The 23,944-nt window shown below is 43.2% G+C and overlaps 2 protein-coding genes across 2 annotated transcripts; one reads left to right on the top strand and one right to left on the bottom strand.

Moving 5' to 3' along the window:
* Positions 1-476: 476 nt before the first annotated feature.
* cdc6 (cell division cycle 6 homolog (S. cerevisiae)) lies at positions 477-4,826 on the top strand. The gene is made up of 12 exons (XM_028972925.1): positions 477-544; positions 1,235-1,454; positions 1,536-1,799; positions 1,915-2,114; positions 2,268-2,422; positions 2,517-2,623; positions 2,730-2,869; positions 2,954-3,054; positions 3,246-3,316; positions 3,423-3,592; positions 3,755-3,895; positions 4,403-4,826. The coding sequence occupies exons 2-12, from the start codon at positions 1,256-1,258 to the stop codon at positions 4,490-4,492; spliced, it is 1,638 nt and encodes a 545-aa protein (XP_028828758.1). The 5' UTR covers positions 477-544; positions 1,235-1,255; the 3' UTR covers positions 4,493-4,826.
* On the bottom strand, positions 4,794-21,664 carry jupa (junction plakoglobin a). The gene is made up of 16 exons (XM_028972923.1): positions 21,516-21,664; positions 13,147-13,198; positions 12,384-12,548; positions 11,366-11,619; positions 10,912-11,150; positions 10,390-10,591; positions 9,675-9,819; positions 9,478-9,581; positions 8,836-9,174; positions 8,425-8,577; positions 8,157-8,276; positions 7,918-8,068; positions 6,238-6,359; positions 6,039-6,078; positions 5,789-5,925; positions 4,794-5,577 (listed from the first exon to the last, which is right to left on the bottom strand). Exons 2-15 carry the CDS (start codon positions 13,160-13,162, stop codon positions 5,792-5,794), a joined length of 2,184 nt encoding a protein of 727 aa, XP_028828756.1. The 5' UTR covers positions 13,163-13,198; positions 21,516-21,664; the 3' UTR covers positions 4,794-5,577; positions 5,789-5,791.
* Between the last annotated feature and the right edge of the window lie 2,280 nt (positions 21,665-23,944).

The following is a 23,944-nucleotide window of genomic DNA, read 5'->3' as shown; positions in this document are numbered from 1 at the left end:
GCAAGATATGTATATGTTTGTGGAACTAGGTCTATAATTTTGTTACTGTACAGCACGTTCATTGTGGTCAGAGCCCGTGTTGCCAGATTTAGATCGAGAAACTTTAATTCAGGTAAAACAACTTTAAAACGCGATCCTAAAGCTATCAAGCCTCAAACAAGAAAATCCCGCAACCAGGTCCAAGCCATATTTCAAAACAAAATTCGTGAATAAGCGAACAAACGTTCGAAAAAGATTTGGCAACCCTTACAACAACTTCCCGCCTGCAAAAAAAAAAAGAATCCGCCAAAACTCTGCATTGTCTGTGACCTGCTGAAGATCCCGCCACCAAAGTCGACATCGAATTAAACCGCCTCTCTTATTTGCTGGGGATAAAGTGTGTCAGCCAATGAGACACAAGCCAGCATGGACCGGCAAATGGGCGTCAAGGGGCGGGATCCCGGAGGAGGAAGTGTGGGAATTTGGCGCGAGTTCGACTCCGGTCTTACAGTCTGTGAGGAGGACGTCGGACGTGTACAGGGGGAATCAAGTTAACTTCGACCAGGTACGGACCATTTTTTACTGTTTAGATTAGTGCGACGTTTCACCACACGTGTGCACATAATGTACTTCCCTCTTCTTTTATTTATTCTCTGCGTCGAGAGACGCAAGGACATGAACAGTTCGTAACTAGTTGATAGTTATGGCGCGCAAATCGGGGTACCTGGTAGAATCTGCTTATATATATATATATAGCAATATTGGGTGTATCGTTTTTTTATAGGTAAACATGGCGCATGTGCATTTAGTTTTGTAGTTGAGGCTTAAAAACTGCTACTGTAATTTAAATGAAAGAAAGATTGTTCGTTTGCCGCCAAGGCTACTTTGCCTGCTGTCGCCGGTTTTTTCACACTTCAACCATTTTGATCAGTTCCGGGCTTAATAAAAGTCTCGACGATGGTGTTTACAATTTATTTTAAGTGTTATATTGATGACACAAGTACCATAAAAAGAAAAAAACAGAACGATCACATCAGCATGCAGAGTAGCCTCATTTAGCCCATCTAAATTGGCTTTGTCCAATTACTTTTTAAGTAGCACTAGGTTCGTAGCTGCAGAAGCCACAAAATGGCTGTTTCCTCAGATACAATGTCGTGGTAGGACCTGACTGTGAAGATTTCAATCCTTCTCAACACAAATGAGAAGGCAAACAAAAAAAGTATCGAGATAAATTTGCTCGCCCTGCCATCGCCAGGTTTGTGTGGCACCCAGCGTCATGCCCAGCACACGCTCCCAGAACCAAGCCACCCTGCAGTTCCCCCGGCGCAAGTCGTCCAGGGTGGGATCCCGCTCCAAAAGCTGCAGCCGGCAAGAGGTGGATGTTGCCCAGGCTGAGCCCCTTTCACCCAGGCATGCCGCCCTGAAGAGCGCCCCGCTTTCCCCCAGGCTCCCTCTCAGTCCCCGTAAACGGACAGGTAGTGTGCCCTGCAGTTGGCGGAACGGTGCGTGGAATGCGTCTGTCCCGTTCTAATTTAACTTTGTTCTCCTTTGTTCAGATGACGGGAATGGATGCAACGTTCCGGCCTCTCTTCTCGGCTCTCCTCCCAAACAGAGTCGTCTGATGGTGGGATCTCCCCGTAAACTCGTCTTCGACGAGAACACCCCTATTTTTACCTCTCCCTCCAAGGCTGCGCCTGCCTCGCCACATTTCCCGCTCTTGCCGATCTGTCGGGCCGAGCGCTCGCAGGAGACTCCCATCACCGGTCCCCGCCTCACTCCCAACAAGAAGCCGCCCGCGGTGCGTCTGTTTTCCGACAAAAGTAAGATGTTGTTCATCTGGATATTAACGTTGTTCTTATTTTCCATTTCTGTTTTTATACCCCACAAGTGTATTAAAAAGCTTTTCTCCCCTATTTGCCACCCCCCCAATCATAGAGTCTCAGTACCAGAGTGTGAAGCGGGTGCTCCACACGGCGATCCCGGAGCGGCTGCACTCTCGCGAAGAGCAGTGTGCTGCCATCTCTTCCTTCCTGGATGGCCACGTGCTGCCAGGACGCCCCTCAAGCCTGTACATCTCTGGGGCGCCCGGCACGGGCAAGACGGCCTGTCTGAACAATGTTCTTCAGGAGAGGGAGGTGAGTTGATTCGGGCCAATACGGTATTCACAGCCGCTCATTTACATTTACAACATTTATCAGACGTCCTTATCCAGAGCGACTTACAATCAGTAGTTACAGTCCCCTCTCCACACCGACAAACTGTATTTTTAAATTTTTTGACTGAAATAGGATGAGCTCGAGGGGATCCAGAAAGTTGTTATTAACTGCATGACACTCCGAAGCTCCCACTCCATATTCCCCGTCATCGCCGAACATCTTGGAGTGTCCAAAGCCCACAGCGAGAGTCGTTTGGAAAAGCTCCTGACGAGCTACGGACCAACAGTGTAAGAGTTTACATCACAGACCCCCCCATACCTTTTAAACCTTTTGTTCTATATGTTTTAAATGCTTAATTCTTTATAAAAAAAATTTGTCCAGTCTGCTAGTGCTTGATGAGATGGATCAGTTGGACAGCAAAGCCCAGGATGTCCTCTACACCATTTTCGAGTGGCCATTTCTCCTTAAATCCCGTCTTTGTCTGATTGGTGGGTTTAGTTTATGCGTTGTAAGCAGCCATCTCTGCATTAGTTTCATTGGTTTAGTGTTCTGGTGAACGTACTGAAATTTTTTTTTCCCCCTCCCCTCCGCTAGGTATCGCCAATGCTCTGGACCTTACGGACCGCATCCTGCCCAGACTGCAGTCCAAACCTCATTGCCGTCCGCAGTTGCTGCACTTCCCTCCTTACAGCCGGCACGAGCTCACCGCCATCGTTCAAGACCGCCTCAAACAGGTACTTGCCGGTTATCACAGGGGGCTTATATTCACATTTAATGTACAAGCCTTGGTGTCTCACCGCCATTTCCCCCCCCCCCAGCTTTCTGGAGAAGGTGTTCTAGACTCAGCAGCCGTGCAGTTCTGCGCCAGGAAAGTCTCTGCTGTATCAGGAGACGCTCGCAAAGCTCTTGACATTTGCAGGTAATAATTCATATAGCGCCTTTCATTCATCTTGTAGCTCAGTGATCCATGTAGGGTGCAAATGACAGCAAGGAGCAACGGAATTTGCTACATGTGCGGTTTCTGTGGACGCATCTGGCGTCACATGTTCCTTGCTGAGGCGGATTAAGTGCAGCGATGGTGCTGAACCACTTCTGCAATTGTCTCAATAGGCGAGCTGTGGAGATGGTCGAGTCTACAAACCGATCGAAGAAGGTGTCTGATGCCACGCCTGACGCCAAAGGTACATTTCACGCATGGCTGCTGGGCCTCTCAACCCTTTCTCCAAGCTCCTGACCATCTCGGGATGAAACCTCTCTGAACGTTGCCTCTCGCCTTCCCTTCCCCAGCGACCCGTGTCAGCGTGCCTCAGGTGGCGAAGGTGCTGTCTGAGGTGTACGGCGACCGCATGGCGTGCGGCGGCGAGGCCGAGACTTTCCCCCTGCAGCAGAAGCTTCTTGTTTGCTGCCTGCTGCTGCTGACACGCAGTGGCAAGAGCCGCGAGGTTCCACTGGGCAAGGTGGGTGAGACATTGTCAGATGCCACATAAGACACTCCTACCCAAATTATCTGATAATTGCTATGTTTTTTATTTATTATCATTATTATTAATCATTGAACATGGTCTGACATCAGCCTGGTCTGTGCCTTAACTGTTGACCTCATCTCGTTTGTCCTGTAGTTGTCAGAGGCTTACGCCAAGCTATGCGCTAAGAGGCAGGTTGCGGGCGTGGGCCAGGGCGAGTGCTTATCCCTCTGCAGCCTGCTGGAGAGCAGGGGCATCTTTGGACTCAAGAAGGCGAAGGAAGCTCGTATGACCAAGGTATGTTTATGGCATTTTATCCGACACACTTTATCTAGAGTGACTTACACTCCGTAGTTACGGGGACAGTCCCTTTGGAGGCACTCATGGTTAAGAGTGGGCAGTGGTGGCCTAGCAGCCTCGTAATCAGGTTGCCGAATCCTGTTCTGCCAAGGTGCCACTGAGCAAGGCACCAAGGGTGATGGTTAAAAGCAGAGGACACATCTCGTTGTGTCACCGTGTGCTGTGTGGCAGTGTTTCACAATGACACTCACTTCACTTTCACTTTTAAGTGTCTTGCACAGGGACACAAGCTGCGTATGAGTGAAATGGTGTTTCTTTTATTTGGGCATAACGTATCGATCTAGTGGATCTGAATAAAATCTGTATTGATCTTCACATCTTTTAATGCTATGGAATTCAAATCAATAAAAAACATTTCATACTGTAAAATGTATATATTGTAATGGGGCAGGAGAAAGGTTTCCATATCATCTTGTCTGACTTTCCCACTTCCTGTATTTTAAGGTGTTTCTAAAGATTGAGGAGAAAGACGTAGAGAACGCCCTGAAAGACCGCGCTCTTCTGGGAAGCATCTTGGCGGCTGGTCTCTCATGATCTGTATCTAGACTAGTTCTCCCCAAGGAAAATTTAATTTTATGGGCAATATGAATTTGAATACTTGAAGTAACCCTACTGCTTTTTTTAGGATTGAAAGATGAATTTGTTCTTTTCCATGAACACTTAATTTTAGTTATAATGGAATGCTTCCCTTGTTGCCTTTTTTTTTTAAACAATATTTTTTATTTAATTCTTTATCATGTCTTTATTTTACTTTGGATCAAGGGGAAAAATGGACTAGATAAATTTAAATGCCCTTAGTGTCCAGTTTCAGTACTGTTTGAAATTCAAACACATGTATATTTGCTTTTTATTGTTATGTTTTATTGACAAAGTATTAAAATGATTTTAATGAATTCCAGTCAGTCTTCTCTTCTCTGCATGAAGGGTCACACAGAAAACAGAACTACTGACAGACAGCATCAAGAGATTATCAACAGCTTTCTACGTCCGTTCAGAACACGTTCCACGCGTTAACTGCGTAATGGTTATGGTCACATACTGTTACTATAACCCCTTGCTCCACCGCCGCGTCAGAACTTCCACACATTTGTTAAAATCCATTACATCTCGGTCTCATGGTAAGGTGCCCCAGAAATTACGAGTGAAAAAGATTGCAAGCAACAGTGCGAATTAAAGGGGGTTAAAAATATGTTCTCACCCCCTTTCCCTGACCCTGCCCTAAACTTAAAATAATGCTGATCCTAAATCAGTTAAGGCCACAAGGTGCCATGCCACACTATTGGCAGTGTATTTATCAAAAATAATAAAAAGTGTTACATCATTACAGTTTCATTACAAAATAAAACAATCTCTTTGGCATAGTGATTCCCTTTTTTTTCACCAAAGCAATAATAATAATACATACCTTTTAAAAGCCCTAAAATACACATACATAAGATAATTATAAAACAGCCTGTGTTACCACTGTGCTACGATAGCTGGTATGTTTTAGCTGAAAACTGCTGCAGCACAGCAATTAGTTATATTACAGCAGTAGAGAACGGAAGCATCAAAGACTCCACTCGCTGCTCATGATTTTCGTTGTCTTTTTCTCCTTTTGTGGGTGTTGTTTCATGCATCTGAAATGAGCAAAGAGTACTGTTACGCCAGGCACGTCAGAAAATACACAGCTTATTGTTCACAGCTGCTGTGTGTTTAAATGCAGTGTAGTTATTATTAATATTTTCTCCTGATGTATATTTGGTAGCTGTATTGACAGTGAATGACAGGCATTAATCAATAATATACATATTAGCAAACAAACTGTTTCATGTGTGAGTGTGTAGTGACCTGTTAATAAGGTTCGGTGTACTGTTGTCCAGGCATGCCGTCATACTGCATGTTCATTGGGTATTCGTCTACCATGTCTGGATCTATTGGGTGCATTGGCATACCTTCAGGGTAACCATAGAAGCCAGGTTCACCCTCTGAAAAACACACACAGCCATGTTGCAGTGTTACTGATTGATTCTATATTCTGAAATACAAATGAAAATGAAATACAAATAGAAAGGACTGGTATAAAAGGGAAGATTATTACCATCAGCATAACCACCCTCCATCTGTACTGTGTTATGTGCCTGTGGACAGAAAGATCATAGATTCAGAAATAATTAGGGTACTGATACAGTTGGCCTTTCCTACAGTATTTGTGTGGCATTATGTGCATTTCGATAGTATACTTTATGAAAAGAGAACAGGCCACAAATATCTTAACCACAAGGGGGCGATGTGCTCACCATGTCCCAAGCAGCTGGATCATGTTTGAAGAGAGAGTGGGTCAGCTCCACTGACACTCGCTTTCTGTAGTCAGCGTTCTTGTCCTCTGAGATACGGAACAGAACTGCAGCGGCGTATGTGGCTATGATGAAGACAGAGGTACATTTTTGGTGGATGTTCAGACAACTGGAGTCAAATTCAAGCCCCTCCCAACTGGCTGATGTTTTCCTCATCTATTGGATCTTAAAAAATTGATTACTACATTTACATTACATTTACATTTATGGCATTTATCAGACGCCCTTATCCAGAGCGACTTACAATCAGTAGATACAGGGGACAGTCCCCCTGGAGCAACTCAGGGTTAAGTGTCTTGCTCAGGGACACAATGGTAGTAAGCGGGGTTTGAACCTGGGTCTTCTGGTTCATAGGCGAGTGTGTTACCCACTAGGCTACTACAACCCTACATTTAATCTAAAACTTTCCCACTAGCATATAGAACTGTACACCACATTCTAAATTATTATGCAAACTGTATTTAAGAATCAAAGATTTTTGTTTTTCATAATTAAACTAATGGATGGTATTGTGTATCGGGGCTCTTTGGATCTCTGAACTCAATCTCAGATACCTGTGATAAATAGTTTGCTAATTAAAGGAAAACTACTGAAGAAGGACGTTCCACATTATTAAGCATTTTCGAGCTCTATGGGAAAGAAAAAGGATCTCTCTGCAGCCAAAAAGTGTCTAGGACAAGGTATGAAAACCATTACTTCACCATTTTATTTCACAAAAACTTAAGTGTGATCAGAGATTTGTGGCTGATTCAGAGCACATGGGTTTGTGCACAATGAAGATGGTTTCTGCCACAGAAATTCATTGGTTTAAGAGAACAGCTAATAAAAAGCAGGTATTTGAAATTGCTGGTGCCTGTGGAGTCTCCAGGGGCTTGCAGTTATGGACAGACCTTCTTTTCAGCCACCCAGTCATATTTTGGGATAAAACCATGGGAAGAAATCTGGTCGGCCCCTTTAGGGTCCCTGAAAATGACCTCTGAAAATGATGTGGAGTTTCTGGCTAACTACTTTCTGCCATGTACAAAAAAGAAGAACCGGTCACAAAATCATCTTCATGCATGACAATGCTCCATTTCATATTGCAAGGATAGCTCTGCAATATTGGCACCTATGGGCATAAATGGAGAGAAACTCATCTTGTGGACCACATTCTCCCCTGACCTCAATCCTTTGGAGCATTCTCAAGCAAAAAATCTGGGTGGGAGGCAGTTCACATTCAAACAGCTGCTCTGCAAAGAAATTCAAGCAGAAACTATCCAAAAAGTTCAATGGGTGCTAGAATTGTGAAGCTGCTATTAAATAAGGGGTCATATGTTAAAATGTAACTTGACCCTTTAAGATGTTTTTGATTGAAATAGCTTTCAGGCCTCATAATGCTCATAACTCTGTTGTGCATACTAATTTGGAACAGTGCATTTTAACCACAACTCTAAAGTTTGATCACTTTTACACTGACTGTTTTATTTTCTGTGAAAATATAATTAGCATTCATTCGGAATGTTTTGTAGTAACCCTCACTTCAGTCAGTTGTGAGTGACACAACTGCCTGTCAGTGCTGGAGATATTTATACTGCAGTGACTGCAATCAATGTGTGTAAATAGGTCCTGATTTTTCATTCTCACCAATGCCTTCGTTGGAGGAGTGGAGAAGCTCCATGAGAGGCGCAGCAGCTCCCTCACTTTCGATGGCGTTAGCGCACTGCTTTTCTACGGCGAGCTCACACAGCACACCGGCTGCCACGCGCTTCACGTTATCCACAGGAGAGTACAGGAGCTGCAGGGAGAGAGACAAATCTTACACCCTGTACCATCTCTAAAACGTAAGCTATTAACACCTATCACAGGCACATTTTCATCATCACCTGCACAAACAGAGGGATGGTGTCCATGCTTGCGATATCAACTCTGTTCACCGGATCTCGTGCCATGATATGCAGAGCTCCTGTGCAGCCCTCCACAATCTCCTCCATTCTAACACCATCCTAAAGGAGAAAAATAAAGGGGAAAAAAAGAGAGAGACAGACAGACATGTCAAATCTAACTTTCATAATGTCATTACACTAATGCCATTGACTAGTTTTCATTTAAAAAAGAAAATCACATTCAACATTATATTCATACAGAACTGACCTGATATGTCTGTTGAGAGGAGGATCCGTGTTTCTGTGCATCCTGGTGTGCCTTCAGCAGCAGGTTGACCAGTCTGGGGATGGCGCCAGCATCTCTAAGAGGAGCCTGATTGGCTGGGCACAGGGCCAGGTTACGGACCAGGCCAACTGCAGCCTTGATTGGAAAAAAAAAGAGGAGCAATGGGGAGACAATGTCAAAAATATTTGCCAGCAAATGTATATTAAAGTGGGTTCATATTGACTGGTACAAACAGCTGACCAGCTGGTTTTAGGGGTTTACAATGTCATTTCTGTATTGGCCTGCATATTAGACCCCTTGTTCCCAAAATACATCTGTTGCTGTCATATTACATACCACTAGCTAAATAGATGCAATATGCTCAATGTTTTCAGTAGTTTCTAACTGCCTCACCTTGATGACGGGCCAGTAGTAGGGCTGTCCAAGCAGCTTGATGATGGCAGGGATGCCGTAGTGGTCACGTACAGCATTCTGAGCTATCTCAGCATCGGGGTGACGGCTGGTGAGGTGACGCAGGGCACAGACCGCCGGTTCCACAACGTCCTCCTTCTCGCTGGCACGCAGAATGGCGTGGATCAGGGCCTCTACACCGTTGCCTCGGGTGACCAGTGACTTGTTGCGTGCATTGTTGCAGGTGAGGTTGGAGAGAACGCCGGTGGCACATGTGAGCATGTGCATGTCATCTGATGAGAGCAGCCCAACCAACACCTGTAGCAGACTGTCGAGTCCCTCCTGAGAGGCAGGGAGACTGAGAATGATTTCAATTCTATTATCTTTTCCCCATCATTCTGGCCCCATTCATTCAGAAAATCTTATATGTGTATAGCTCTTCTAGACCTTCATCAGGGGTAAGTTTCTGATTACAACCAAGCATTTGGCTGTATACCTTTGGATGGACCCCTGTGCTGCGCTGTATGCGCTGTGTCTTTCACGTCCACTGAAGCAAATCAAGATCAGAGGAACTCAGGTTCCAGGTAGAACCCGAGATCATGAAACAATAATAAAAGCAAACATGAATAGACAATAGACACATACCTGCTTTGTGGCAGCATCTGACAGGTTTCGCAGAGTCCACAGACAGTTTTGCATCAGGCGCTGGCTGGAGCCGGTCAAATGCTTTCCCAAAGCCTGCATGCCACCTGATTCACATACAGACAGTGTTCTAAGCCTCAAAAGGGAAATCTTTTGCCAGCGCTGTTCTGCGCCAGTAGGTCGGAGTGAATGGGACTCACCGGCATCCACGATGGCGGGTTTGTTGCTGGGGCAGACAGAGAGAACCTTCAGCACACGGCTGGTGGTCCACAGCAGTTTCTCATAGTTGTAGTTCCTCATGATCTGCACCAGACCCTCTGGACCACCATTGGCAAGGATTATCAGCTGAGATAGAACATACAAAACACTTGTCAGTTAACTTTATAAAAAAAAAAACACAGACCAGAAATGTCTTAATACAAACATCTTAACAGAAAGCAAGTTTGGTTTGTTACGTTACTGTTCAATTCATTAATTTTGATTGCCTTAAACCAGTGAGACAACAAGCTTTTTTAAAAAAATGAATCCAACTTCCACAGTAGGAGTTAAGAATCAAGCTGCTCAAACACAAACACGGCAGCCGCTAAGAAGAATTTCTGTACCACCTCAGGTTTCACTTCGTGTTAATTCAATGTTGTATTTTTCATGGTTTAAAGTGTTGCTGATATTTTGAGGGATAAAATCGCAAAATGACATAACACAGTATTACTCGGATTAGTTACTGCTATATTATTACTGTTTAATGTCCAATAGTGGTCTTTATTTAATTCAGAGAGTGAGCCCAGTTCGTAGCTTTTATTGTACATAATCACAATCTGTAGGAATTAATTTTTTTTCTCTCTGACACATGCACACACATCCATATGTACCAGCCTCATAATTTCAACAACCATATGCATTTATACCCAAACCCACCTTGCTCTCCTGGTTGCCGTAGGACAGCAGCTGCAGACAGTCGGTGGTGATGGCCAGAAACTTGGGGTTGCTCTTCTTCAACAGAGGCACCATCCTCTGCAGGCCATCTGCTAGACGCACTGCCATCTTAGCCCCCTCCTGATGCAGCAGCAGGTTGTGCAGGGTCGTGATGGCATAGAAGAGCACTGAGTCCATGGGAGAGCTGACGACCAATCAGACACAGTAAGCCACAGTAAGATCTGGGAATGGCTACATGCCCAGGAATTTTCCGATATGACTTTGCATGAGTCTGGACATGGGGTTGTTCTCTCTGTTTCTTAAATCAAGCTGCAATTTCTAGATTCTGTTGCTCCATTCCAGACACTATTATTAATAACCAATTTGTAAATCAGGACAAAGTACAGCGGAATGTCAAATATGAATATGGTTTAAAAACACAAACTAAACAAAATACATATAAATTGCATGTCAATATGCATCCAAGAAGCATATTTTCAACCCGATTAGCCTTTTTCTCCTCACCTGAGCATGCGCACCAGGGCTGGGATGCCCCCGGATTTGAAGATGGCCAACAGGCCCTCACGCTGATGGGACAGATTGTGCAGGATGCTGGCGGTGGCACGGGCTGTCTCCATGTCCCCCGTGTTCTGCATGGCTCGCACTACAGCGGCCACCATTTGAGGTGACTGCATCAGAGCTCGTCGAGATGCCTCCTTGCGCGTCAGCTGGTTCACGATCTGTGCTGCCTTATTCACCACCACCTGTGAGGGAAGGGTAGAAATGGAGATGACAAACAGGCAATGACTGTGAATATCCTACTTATTTACTTATTTAAAAACCAGATAACTACTCACAGGCTTGTTGCATACAAAGTTTTCCCAAAACATAGCAACACTGACCGGCCAAGGCGGTCTGACATTATTCAGCAATGACCAGATAATGGCAAATTGCAATTGCAAAATTGACTACCACACACCGGATCATCATCGTTAAGCAGCTTGGTGAGTTCTGGCACGGCACGGGTGGCCATCTCAGCATCATCTTGGTAGTTGATGAGGTGCACAATGGCTGTCTTCAGCATCTGAGATGGCTCGGCCAGCTTCTGAACATTTGTCATCTGCGCTGGGTCAGTCTGGGTGGAGAGGATGGCCGTCCCCTCCATCACAGTCTCGGGGAACATGGCAGCACGGACCCGCTGTGCCCGAGTTAGAGCAAACTGAGACTCCACCTCTATCAGAGAGAAAGAGCGAGAGAGACAACAATGTAATGCACAGTTTGAATCATTAAACATGCAATTACATTGTTTGCAAAGGTCACTTTCTTTGAGCTATTTCTTAAATAAGTCATATTAACTTTAATAATTTATTGGTTAAATTGAGTTTCTAATTGAAATACCACCAGAATGAAGCTTTCTTGTCCTCCCACGAATCTACATTCAGAAGAATTTATGGTTTGCTTTAGTTAAAGTTGCCTTAAACACTGATTGATAGCAGCACTTCCATGCCCTCAAAAAAGGAAGTCACACCATGCATAACTGGAACAAAACACTTATATCAATAAGCTTCCCAAAGTATTTTCACACTGTGAGACAAGGTCCCGATTTCATCTTTAGATTAACTATTTTGGCTATTTCCTGTTAGGCAGTATAATAAAATGAAATGAAGAAAGAATCATTGTTGCTGCCCTGCCCTCTCTCCAGGACTTCACGATCCAGGAAACGAGCAGGAAAAATCATCTCAGACCCCTTACACCCTGGACACAATCTTTTTGAACTCTGGCAAATAACAGAGAACTAGCCAAATACTTTTTTTTATAACTGCACATTTTTGTGTTTTCTTCTTTATAATCTGTAAAAGCACATGAAGCATACATACATGTTGCTTGACAGAAACCACTGGCATGAACCAAATTCCTTTTGTGTCTTAACATACCTAACCTTACACATAGCAGCTAAATTGTTTCCAATCACATCAGTTCACATTTCTACGTCTTACCTGCGGGGTTCTGTGCTACTGTGGTTGTGATGGTGTATTTCTTGGAGTACTCAGTCATGCCGTCATCTGAGCGCACGGTGGTGGCACCAGACTGGATGCCTGAGTCTGAGGAGTAGTATGTCTGCTGCCAGTCCATCACCTTCCTCGGACCTTCTTGTTCACCCACTGCTCAACCAAACACACAACAAAATTGATGCTTTTCCTTCGTTAATTACAACTAAATCCATGGTTTACCATAAATTAAATTTAAATGTTAACATGAAAACATGGCTTTATGCCATCCAATATGGGGGAACTATTTTGCAGTGCTATGCGATAAATGTGGGGCTTGTTTGCTAGTGTAGATTCACATAAATAAATGATTAAATAGAAGAAAGAAACACTATATTCAATCATGTTTATGTATGTGACATATTGTTAGGAGTGAAATCATCCAGAATTAGGAAATAGTGTGTGTTAGAGCTGTCAATCATCAGGCTCCTCACAATTTAAATTATGTTTATAATCAAATATAATTCTGTAGATGACAAATAACTACACACCAACAAAAATGGTAGTTAGTGTCGCTTCTCATAGACACAAATAACAAGCAATTCTTTCTTAGTTTACCTAGTTATGTAAATCCAGAGAATGCCACACGCTTTAAAAAAAAAGTGGCTATTTTGTCTATAAGAATGCATGATCAAAAAGCAAGTAACGTACAATGTAACGTTCTCTATCAAGTAACATACAATGTTCAGAGCTGAAAGCATTTTTTACTTACTCTGCATTGCCATCATTGCTTCTGGGACTTAATCCAAATGAACAGAAAAAACCTTAAAGGACAAAAAGAAAGAAGAAATCTGATGATGAATTTGTCAGCAGGGAGGTACAGCCTTGTTTCATCTTTCCAAAGCTGCTGTAAGAAAAAATTTCATCACATCTTTCCAGAAATCTGACTGTGCACCCTCTTTGACCTTTGACGCAACATTGATTTGCAGAAAATATTGAAAGGCCAATCAGAACCTTACACTTTAACATTAAAGCAGGGAATTATGGGCCAGGGTTGAAGCAGGAAGGGAGGCAGCTGCTGGTGAGGGAATGCCAGCCGACATCTGACCCTCCCCACCTCCACCCAGGCTGTATCCGTGGGAACGAGACACCCGGCCGGTGCTGGGGAAGCTACTTGCTGAACTGGCCCTGCTAGTTTAAGCCATCGCATGAATCCTGTCCGACTGACCCAACCCTCCAAGGCTGCATACGTAAACACAAACACGCAAAAAACCAAACTTGCCTTATTGTACACTCAATAGGGAAGGTTCTCCAGCGCTCAACATACCCTCCCCACCGAAAAAAAGTACTTTAAAAGAGTTATTCTATCCAACCTCTGTAGCAGGACCACAAAGAGAAACCAAAAGTGGACTTCAGATACAATCTCTCGCTCTTAATTCTTTTTCTGTGTACTCTGGCTCGGTGACAACACTCTCCCCTCTTTTCTTTCTCTCCAGGAGTATCCAGGCTTGTCCTCATTTTAACTCTTTCTTCTCTCCTGCCTTTTCTGCCTCTTAAATTATTCATTGTATGGATCATTCTCAAAGGTATTCCCTTCACTTGTTCCAGTGTTACATTATCATTTTTGTAAAATAATTATTTAGATGGTGTAGTGTTGGTTAAATTGTGGGGTTATTCCGCATTGGGGGCAAATAAAGCACATTGTAAGCCAGTATGCTGGAGTTTTGTCCAATTTTAGGAATGATCCCTCTCAAACTGTTATTTGTGTGAAAAAGCCTTTGCTGTGACCAAAATGATATAAAAGTCTCTCACTTCCACATTAGACCCACAGACTGGCTAATTATTTAGCCAATATCCATTCAGTTATTTGCACTAAGTAACAGCAAATAACTCACCCCTCCTGGAAAAGGTGCCATGGCAGACTATTTAATACTCAAGCTGGAACAGTAACCAGGAGTAGTCATCCCAGCATGAAGTCAGGCAGAAAGCTGTCATTTGGCCTCTTTGCTAGTCACAGCATGTCGGGAAACAGACATCATGTTGGAGATCATAGTGAGCTAGTGCTCCCATGTCTTGGACACAAGATTAGTGATTGAGTGAGTCTTGTCAATCACACTTCACACATTTCTGATTCACTCTTTGCAATATGGGAAAATGAGCAGTAATACTCAATGTCAATACTCGAAACTATATGTGTCATGCTTTCAAATTTTGGTCATATAGGTCTTTGTTAATGCTAATTATCTTTGAAAGGAAGTAAACAAACAAAACAGTGTTAGTTCTAATAAGTATTTGTTAGCCTATATTTACCTCCATGTAATATTGCTGGTGTATGTAAAATGCTCTATAAAATGTGACATTTTGACCATTTTATATCTCACTAATTATAGACAGCTCATCATTATAAAGACAAAATTACACCGTGAAATTACGAAAGCTTGGGTCCTGTCCATGTTGAGGGGTTAATGCTGTAATTACACCGCGAGGGTTATGCCTTCACACCTTATGCTTAACAGCCCCTGCGTGATCTCACTGCTGAGAAAAGCAGACTGGGATGGGGTGAGTCACAGCGTTCTCTCACCGCCGTGTCACAGCAGAGACATGCCCAGTTGAACAGGGCGAGGCCAGGTTGGGACCTGGGGGAGGGAAGACGTGCTCCAACTTGCAAGAAAGCAGAAGCTGCGCTCGCCGGGGGAGGTGCGGAGACACTTGTTCTCATCTTGGGCCTGTGTGGTGATTCTGGGTTCTCATATTCATACAGAGAAGAACGACAGTCTTCCTCCCTTCCAGTGGCACTCTGAGTAAATGACGTTGCTATTGTTCTCATGGGCGTGGCCCCACCTGCTAAGCAGATGATTTATGGTATACTCCCTGCCACACCCAAAACATAGGAAACCATTCCTGTGCATTCTGTCACACGCCCCAAAAATCCTAACTGCAGACCTGCTGAGGCTTGATCCTCGCTGAGAGCGCCACTAGGAAGGACACTCTCTGCACAGGACTACAGGCTATACTGTATTAATAACCATTGTTATCTATATGCATTATTAACATAAAATTTGTAAAGGTAGGTTACCCTGCAAATAATATTTTATTGAACAAACATGCCTACCTCCACTTCTACCTACTGCACAGACATATTATGCAGCCAAGTAATTGATACAATCTATGAAGACTCATACATATTTTATTGTGGCGGCCGATGTCCTGCATTAGTACCTACCAACCAAATGTATAGGATCCAATAAAGGCAGCTTATGTTCAGATGTTTGAGTTTTCGGAAGCCCAGTTCATGCAATGACCACCTCGCAACTCATTTTAACCCCCACCGGATGCGTCACAGTCTAGAGGGCTGACACACGACTCCACCCACACACTCATGCAAGGATTCAGAAAGATAAGTTCGTCACGATGGCCTCCAAGAAACAGACATCACAGAGAAACAATGCTGCCAACATGGCTCACCCCCCCCCTCTCTAATCCTGCTGTGACATTCCACACCATTCCAGGACATTCCCGCCTACCCATGTTTACTCCGTCCTCCGGCACAAAACAGCAGGAAGCAGCTTGCTTGCTTCAGAGAAAAATTATATATATGTATATAATAAACAAATATTACATTCTATAACCAACTTATACACCTCACTTTATTGCACAACACAGACAGTTTCTCACCCAGCATAACAAGTAGTTGATTATTAACCCTAGATAAAAAATAAGACACTGTACAGATTTTACGGACCTTCCTCATCCCTTTCTATGCTGTGTAAAGTTACAGCACCTTCCCAAGAACTCTGTGCAGGTGTGTCAGGGGTAGATGAATGTGGAGAGTGGACGTTGCTGATCTTATCGCTGAACCACACCCTCATGCGACGAATGACTTTTCAATCTTACATCAACCCCAACGTAATTTTACATTTGTAATTTAACATTGTGACGTATAACACAAACTACTGCTTTTCTGATATTTTCACTCCTTTATAAACTAAGCCATTAATCGTGCAGAGAGATTAGGAGGCTATGCTTTCTGAAATAATACACCTACTTCCACAATCCCAGCAAATATGTTTTTGTGTGTGTGAGTCTCTACACCCACCCCCCTTCCCGCCATGACACAGTTAATAGCTTTGGGGCTGACAGAGCAGCCAGCTGAGCCTCTGCTGTTAAAAGCCTGTGGTCACAAAGTGCTCCATGGATGATCTGCTTCCGCCACCACAGATGGTTAGCAGGTGGCAGACATCCTGGTCAGTCCCAGCGAGAGGTTAACCTCTGGGCTACATGCATAGATGTCAGAAAGGGCATATTTTCTTTTTACTGTATTTGAGGCATGTATCAGTCTCAAATAGGGGGCGCAGAGCGATGCCAGGGGGCACATGTGTGACTCTGTGGAACATGCGCAGGGTGCATGCCGCAGGGTGCAGGATATATCCACGTGCACACTTGATATAGTGCAGCGAACACACCGGCGGAGGTGGAGAGAGACTGAGATAATGAGACAAACGTAAGTGTCCCGAAAGATAAAACGATGAAATATGATGAAACATATGTGGCACTTGACTTCATTGTGACTACGGTGAAAGATGAGTAAAGACCGGAATATTAACTATGTCTAAAAATCAGGGCCGGCCTGTGGCATAGGCAATATAGGCAAATGCTGAAGGAGCCATCCATCCTGGGGCGCCACAAATGGTGGAAGAAAAAAATGTTCCTTAAAACGAGTTGGTGTTACAGTGTCTTAATATGAAAAGAACAAACCAACACAAATTTACCAAGTTTTTAAGTAGTAGTAGTAGTAATAATAATAATTATAACTTTCATATGACGCAAAGGAAACAGAGTAAAAACGTTTTTAATGCTGCTTAGTGGTAAAACGCTGTTCAGCGCTTATGTGCACTGACACCCAGTAGCATTCCAGCTTTTTGTTTTCTTCCAATACAGCCTTACCAACACCTTCACTGTACCAATCCATGTTCTTTTGGGGAAATGATACATGTTAATAAAAAAAAAACAATCACAGCACATGTACTTTGAATCTAAAACCTAGAAAAACTCGAGTCGGTTGGTGGCTCTCACAAACACTGTGACACGAACAGCGCAGACAACTTTGTGTTTGGTGTACTTCGGCACACTCGCCAACCACACCCCCTGCCCTACAATTCCAGCGCTTGTGTACACAAAGTCCAGGTTCCTGTTTCCAGGGAGACATTTGCATGCAATCAGGGCTGAATCAGTCGATTCAGTACCTTCCCCGTGTCTTTGTTCTCTGCACTCGGCTGTGTCTTTATAGGGTTTATAGAGATAAAGGGATCGCTGTTTTACAGGGAAGTGTAAATGAGCCTGTCTGTCTGTCTATGTCCCCCGTGAATGTCCCACTGTTTGTTGTGTCACAGCTCGCTTTGTTGGCAGATAGAGAAAGGCTTTGTCACCCTGCACATTACAACGCTCGGAACAATAGCACACCATATGATTCTAACCCTGTTGCGGTGTGGACAAATAACCTGCCGAAGTGACTACATTAAGAAGGGACGTACAACACAAACGGCCATATGCGAACGGCAGCACGCTAAGCAGCCACGTGCGTTTTATATTTAGCATGTAACATTCTTCTGGGTTAGCAGTGGGGCCATGTCCTAATAGGTACGCATGTGTCTGTGATTCGGAACTGAGGCGAAGTGACACGCCGTGAATAATTCACCGCAACAGGAGCCACAGGAGAGAGGCCCGGAAGATGCAGCGGAGCTTTGAAGGGATGTTAACTGGCAAGCCTGGCTCTATAATGGGCTAAGATAACTTACTAAGATGTCTTCAGCGGTTGGTGGTGGGGGAAAAAAAAAAAAAGATTAAAAATAACATCAATCTCCACTCCACTGACCGAAAACTTCAATCATATTTCTGCAGAGCACAGTTTTTTTTTTTAACATGTCCAATTTTTCTTGCTACTGGTTTTAGTTGAAATCTACTTACCAAACTTACAGTATGCATGGCATGACGAGAGTGAGAAAATATGCATGGTATTCTGAAAACACTGAGCTCATGCTTACTTTTATGCTTGGATGCAAGTTCTCGACATTTTTTATACTTCAACTATTTGATACTAAAAGCATAATCCAACCAATTCATGAGAATCTGTTGATACAGCTCTAGTCTTTCAGTTTCTGTGGCAGCCATCACAGGTCTCATTTGCAGAATTTCAAAACACCTTCCTCAACATGACGAGCATCTGATTGGATGATCATATCAACCTCATCTCGCCAAACAAGGAAAAGTTTGAGAATCGCTGCTGTAGACTTAACCCTCCTCATTGTGAAACCCTGCAGCACAGCACACGGTGGCACGATGAAATGTGTCCTCTGCTTTTAACCATCACCCTTAGTGAGCAGTGGGCAGCCATGACAGGCGCCCGGGGAGCAGTTTGTGAGGACTGTACCTTGATCAAGGGGAACCTCAGTTATCTAATTTCCTCCACATTGGTGCTGGTGCCAATTCTGGTGCAACTAGACCAGAGTTTAGGAGCTGGTTTGGTGGTTGTCTTAGAACACTGGCACCAGAGAAGTTGAAAATGGGTAAGTGGCACCTTGAAAGTTCAGGGTTTGAACCTGCAACCCTTTAGTTATAAGTTCACTTCATTGTTAAGTCCACTTGCTTGTTATTTGTTTGGCATTATTCTAACATTATTCATTTTTAACCACTTTCATGACTACTGGAATTTTGAATTCAATGAAGTTTATAGAAGAATAAACTTAATTTCATAGTTAGCCCATTAACTGAGAAATAACTTTCTCTAGAGGTGTGGCCATGTTACAGCTTGATGACGCACAGATATTTCCAATAATTTAGGTTTATCTTCATTACACTATACTACTATTACTACTATATATACACTAATATAGCGACTATATTAAACAGGAGCATTTAAAAAAAAAAAATTCTGGATGTTTCAGAAAACTCTCATTTATGAGGGAGAGTGGTTGCATTTTTTTGCACAGGTTGGTACATGTCTACTGGAAAAACAAAGCCAGAGGGGAAGAAGGTAAAAATGAACACAGTAAAATGTTTGAATTACCTGTTCCAATGTAACAGCAAGACCATCATGGCTCAGTCCCATCAATAAAAAAAAAGCCAAACAAGCTGCATTCATTATTCACTGCCATGATGAGATGGATCCATGACACCAGCACTTACCTTACTGTCATGTTAAAGAGTTACCCTGCGCTGGCCTGCGCCTCCTCTACACTGAAGGTCCAAATAATTTGGAGATTAAAATGTCTGGAGCTCATCAGGAAGGCCCAAACATAGTGTGTGTTTAACAGCGTTAAAAAGTTCTAGAGATAATCTCTGGTGAAAGCTGGTTTAATACTGGCATGGTTGATTAAGGAGGGTTAATCAGCTTTGAAACGTGATCTGAAGGTACAAAATTGACAGCAGGCTTTTTAATCCAGCAGATCATAGCAGAACCTTGCAAATGCTCTGAAATTCATCATACCAATAATTTAAACAGGGGTTATGAAAGCATAATTATGTCTTTCTGAAAAGGTAGTTCCATTCTGGTATGTAAGGACACACAATGACCCTGGAACAGGCAGAAACCTCATCAGTGACAGAGTAACACGAAGCAAACTTTTTTTTTTTTTACTCAGGGTAAAGTTAAAAGTATTAAAAAGTTGCTAATCATCTTGCAAAAATCTATATATGTTTATAACCCAAGGAAGACAGCAGCAGGGGACAGACAAATGTAGGACATTTTGAGGGATTTAGCAATGCTGCGGGATTATCAAGTCTGTGACCCAGGATGCTTTAAATCTGGATTTAAAAGCTGCAGTTTGCCCACGTCGCCCCACCAAACTGGCAACACACGAAATGAGCGTGGGGGGCAGAGATCAGCGGCCTGCGCCACATGAATCTAAAGCAAATGTACCTATTTACAGCGACTAGAATCTAACTGAATTAAAGTTAGATGGGGGTGGAACAAATGTAAAACCATTTGTGTTTCATAATTTATAAGAACAACATTTGAAAGTTCAATGAAAGCATTAACCTCTACCAGGTCACTACTTGCTTGTTCATCTTTTTATGGCTTTTCATGCTTCTGTGCAGCTCCGTGCCATTAAGTGTATATGTTAAAATGTTCCACAGAATCACAGAAGAATGTCATCCACACTAACTTGGTTTGCATGCTGATAGACTGCTTGGTTTATTCATGAAAGCAAATGGGCCTTCTGGGGAAGCAAGGATGCATTAGACATGCAAAGTACTACTTAATGGTCTACTTAAGCCCTCAGTCTTTAAACCTATATGCACATTATGGGCTGCGTAACTGTTACTAGATTATGTGACTTCAACCCTTCCACCACAAAGAACAACACAAATCAGATCAATCTATAAGAGGACTATTACGATCGTACTGTTTGACTTCATTAGCGTCTGAAGCGCACAGAACGGGCCACGCCTAAGGTGTGATCAACTCAAAAATAAGGAACACAATGTACATAGAGGCAAAACAAAAGTTGTTCTCCCACAGGCAACACAACAGTGTTCTTCAGAATATTCTGGACTGCCGTGCCTTAATGAATAAACTTTTAGATTTACAGTTTTAGCCTTCTGGCTATGCTCTCTTTCTGGTGTTTGCTGTTAATTTATAATGACTGAAATGTAGGCATTAAACTAACATACATATACACATTTTATACACACACACACACAAACAGTAACACAAAAACACACAAAAAGTTGTAGTGTGCCTATTCTGACCTTGGAAAAAACAAAGATATTTAGAACACCAGGATGTTTCATAGTATGCTGCCTATATAATGGTCCTAAAAATTGTATAATATGCTGCCAAATGCTGTAAATGTGACTTCTGCAGTGGACACGCCGACCCACGCAGCTTCAACAACACCGCTACGCGGAAGTGGGGGGGCAAACTACACCCACAGGTAAAGCGATCCCGACTTCTCACCAAAGTAATCGCCATTCGATACGCACGTATCGCGTTCCTATAGCAACGTTCCCATTCACACGCCACGGACACGCGTGGGGCGGAATTCTTCTCAGAAAAACCCAAGGCGCACTTTTGTTCGGCCTTCGGTAAGTTACGTCGCCGCGGAGCCACGGCGGGAGAGAGCGCGCTGGTCGTAATTTTACCTTCAGAAGAAGAACTGTTGCCTTCGAACACTCCAGGAAGACGGAAGGTCCGAAGAACGGCGAGCGGCGAAAATGGGGTCCCCTCGACTGCACACGCAGCGAACAATGCTGGTGACAGCGAGATGGCCCCGCCCACCGATACCATGAGGGCGCCCCGACCACGCCCTGCCGCTCCCGCACGGACGATCGCCATTGGCCCCCGCGGCAGCGGCGCGTCACGTGACGCGGCCCAGCCGCCGCCGTCGAACCCGGCGAAACTGACCATGTTTCGTGCAGGTGAAAATAATACAGTAGTTGGCGCTGGTCCCCCGACCAGCGCCTGGAAGTCCTCATGAGGGGACACCTGCAGGGCGACACACCTGGGCGCGTCACGCGGGATCTTTCCGTACACAGATACCGACGTCATCACCCTGCAGTTTCGCTGCCCCTCATCTTCGATGTCACTGCGGATCGTCTTTCACTTTTTGTTGTTTCGAAAAGTCAATTTTTCTTTCAGGAGTTTGAAAAGAAATATTTTGATTACTTCAAAATAGCTTTTAAATATGAAAAGGTTTCACCTCTCGAGCTTCTAAGAAATTGATTTTTGGTAGCTGTGGGAAGAAGTAAATAAGTTAACCAATGATCTATTAATTAAATTAATGAACCAGTGATTTAGTGGCTGTACTGATACAATTCATGTGGATGTTGTCTCCTAAATATATATTGATCAACAACCCACAATTGACTTATTGTATGCATAACACTTTTTATCGGCCAATTGTTTTTTGAAAGAAAATGTAAAAATGTAGGGAGTTTGCAAATCGGTTCATGTTATTTTATGTTGCTGGATGAGAAAGAGGGGAATGTGTAGAAATACACTAAATGTATTAAAATACACCCCTTTTTGAAATGTGAATAAGATGTGTCTCTGCTGCGAATCATTCGAGAGTCCTGAGAGTCATTTATTATTACTCTGTGTTGTATTTTAGCCCTTTAAATTGGTGCTGAGGGCATTATTTGGGAGCCCAATATCTGTTTTCGGTGCCAGGTTATTGCATGGTTTTTTTCTGGCGCCATCTAGCTGCCAAGGGGACATTTTAAACTAATATGATCTTTTATTAGTCCCACAGACGGCAAATGTACAACGTGTTATAACTACGTGATATTTTTGCTAATGCAAAATGAATGCAGGTTTATTCCAGGGGATGTTCGATTTTCTGTTCCTTGTGTAATCAAGGAGTAACCAAGGAGTTTATACATTTATGACATTCTGATTGTTATTATACAGTAATATATTGTTAATATATATTTGTGTAATTGTATCTTATGACTGTGTGGAGCAAAATGCCATCTGTTTCAAATTTCAAACAGTGAAAATTCTCTTAAACATTTTACAACTGGACTATTTAATATAAGATGTTGTCATGATCCGGTCCGGCAGGGGTTACTCCGGATCCGGTGTTTGGACCGCATTTTCATGTTCGTCCTGTGTAATGTTCCCTGATTGTTATCACCTTGTATCATTGTATAAAACGATCCTGCTTTACATTTACAGCATTAATCAGACACCCTTGTCCAGAGCGACATACAATCAATAGTTACAGGGACAGTCTCCCTGGAGCATCTTAAGGTTAAGTGTCTTGCTCAGGGACACAATGGTAGTAAGTGGGATTTGAACCTGGGTCTTCTGGTTCACAGGCGAGCGTCTTAACCTACTAGGTGGAATGCTTGTGTCTGTTCGCCGTCAGGTCATTGTTTGGTGATGTTCTCCTGTCGTGTTTATTATGTATTAAACCCCTATCCTGTGACGTCGTGCGTATGCGTCCTCCTTCCTCACCATGTCCAGCCATCATGACAGATGTTATAATTCATGTTGATAGTGATTAATGCAATTGTGTCTGCAATTTTCATGCCGGGATCAATCGTTTAGCATGTGATCAAACCATTAAACTGGGAGAACTGGAAAATTCTTAATGGATTATGAACTTTCCTGACCTTGTTTCTGTGCATGCAGCCCTTATATGGCAGTGGCAAATATGGCCACGCGTAGGTGTAATTATTTCTTTCACCCTGTGATGATGCCCCAGCATGGTTTTATTTCTGCTTTGTGTGCTTGCTGGTATAGGCCCTGGCTTTGTTGCAACTTCAGTAAGTTGGCAGTAGATGTTCATGTAAGGCATAACTATCATACCTTGTGACTTTGCTTTTTGCAATCTGCAAAATCAAATTCAATACAAAACAGTACAGGTTCTGCATGAGGATATAACCTCCTTCATGATGTGTGACACAGATGTGTGAAAAAATTCATAGTCCAACAAAGCATGAACATTTTATTACATCATCTGCACCTTTGAGACATTTATTGTGGTTAATGATGCCTATTTATATATTTTGTTTAATTTTTGTATTTCTGGAGTTTGTTTAATTGCCTATGAAATACTTCAGATAGA

The sequence above is a fragment of the Denticeps clupeoides genome, chromosome 3 (assembly GCF_900700375.1).
Source record: "Denticeps clupeoides chromosome 3, fDenClu1.1, whole genome shotgun sequence".
In the NCBI taxonomy this organism is placed as follows: Eukaryota; Metazoa; Chordata; class Actinopteri; order Clupeiformes; family Denticipitidae; genus Denticeps; species Denticeps clupeoides.
This window is presented reverse-complemented; position numbering and strand designations above follow the sequence as displayed.

What these genes read in the sequence shown, in the direction of transcription:
- cdc6 (XM_028972925.1), top strand. Translation starts at nt 1,256, where the DNA reads ATGCCCAGCACACGCTCCCAGAACCAAGCCACCCTGCAGTTCCCCCGG. An exon ending in CAGTCCCCGTAAACGGACAG is followed by an intron (nt 1,455 to 1,535) that starts GTAGTGTGCCCT and finishes TCCTTTGTTCAG; the next exon opens with ATGACGGGAATGGATGCAAC. An exon ending in ACGAGCTACGGACCAACAGT is followed by an intron (nt 2,423 to 2,516) that starts GTAAGAGTTTAC and finishes AAATTTGTCCAG; the next exon opens with TCTGCTAGTGCTTGATGAGA.
- jupa (XM_028972923.1), bottom strand. An exon ending in AGTAGCACAGAACCCCGCAG is followed by an intron (nt 11,620 to 12,383) that starts GTAAGACGTAGA and finishes TCTCTCTGATAG; the next exon opens with AGGTGGAGTCTCAGTTTGCT. An exon ending in CTCCTCCAACGAAGGCATTG is followed by an intron (nt 6,360 to 7,917) that starts GTGAGAATGAAA and finishes TCTTCATCATAG; the next exon opens with CCACATACGCCGCTGCAGTT.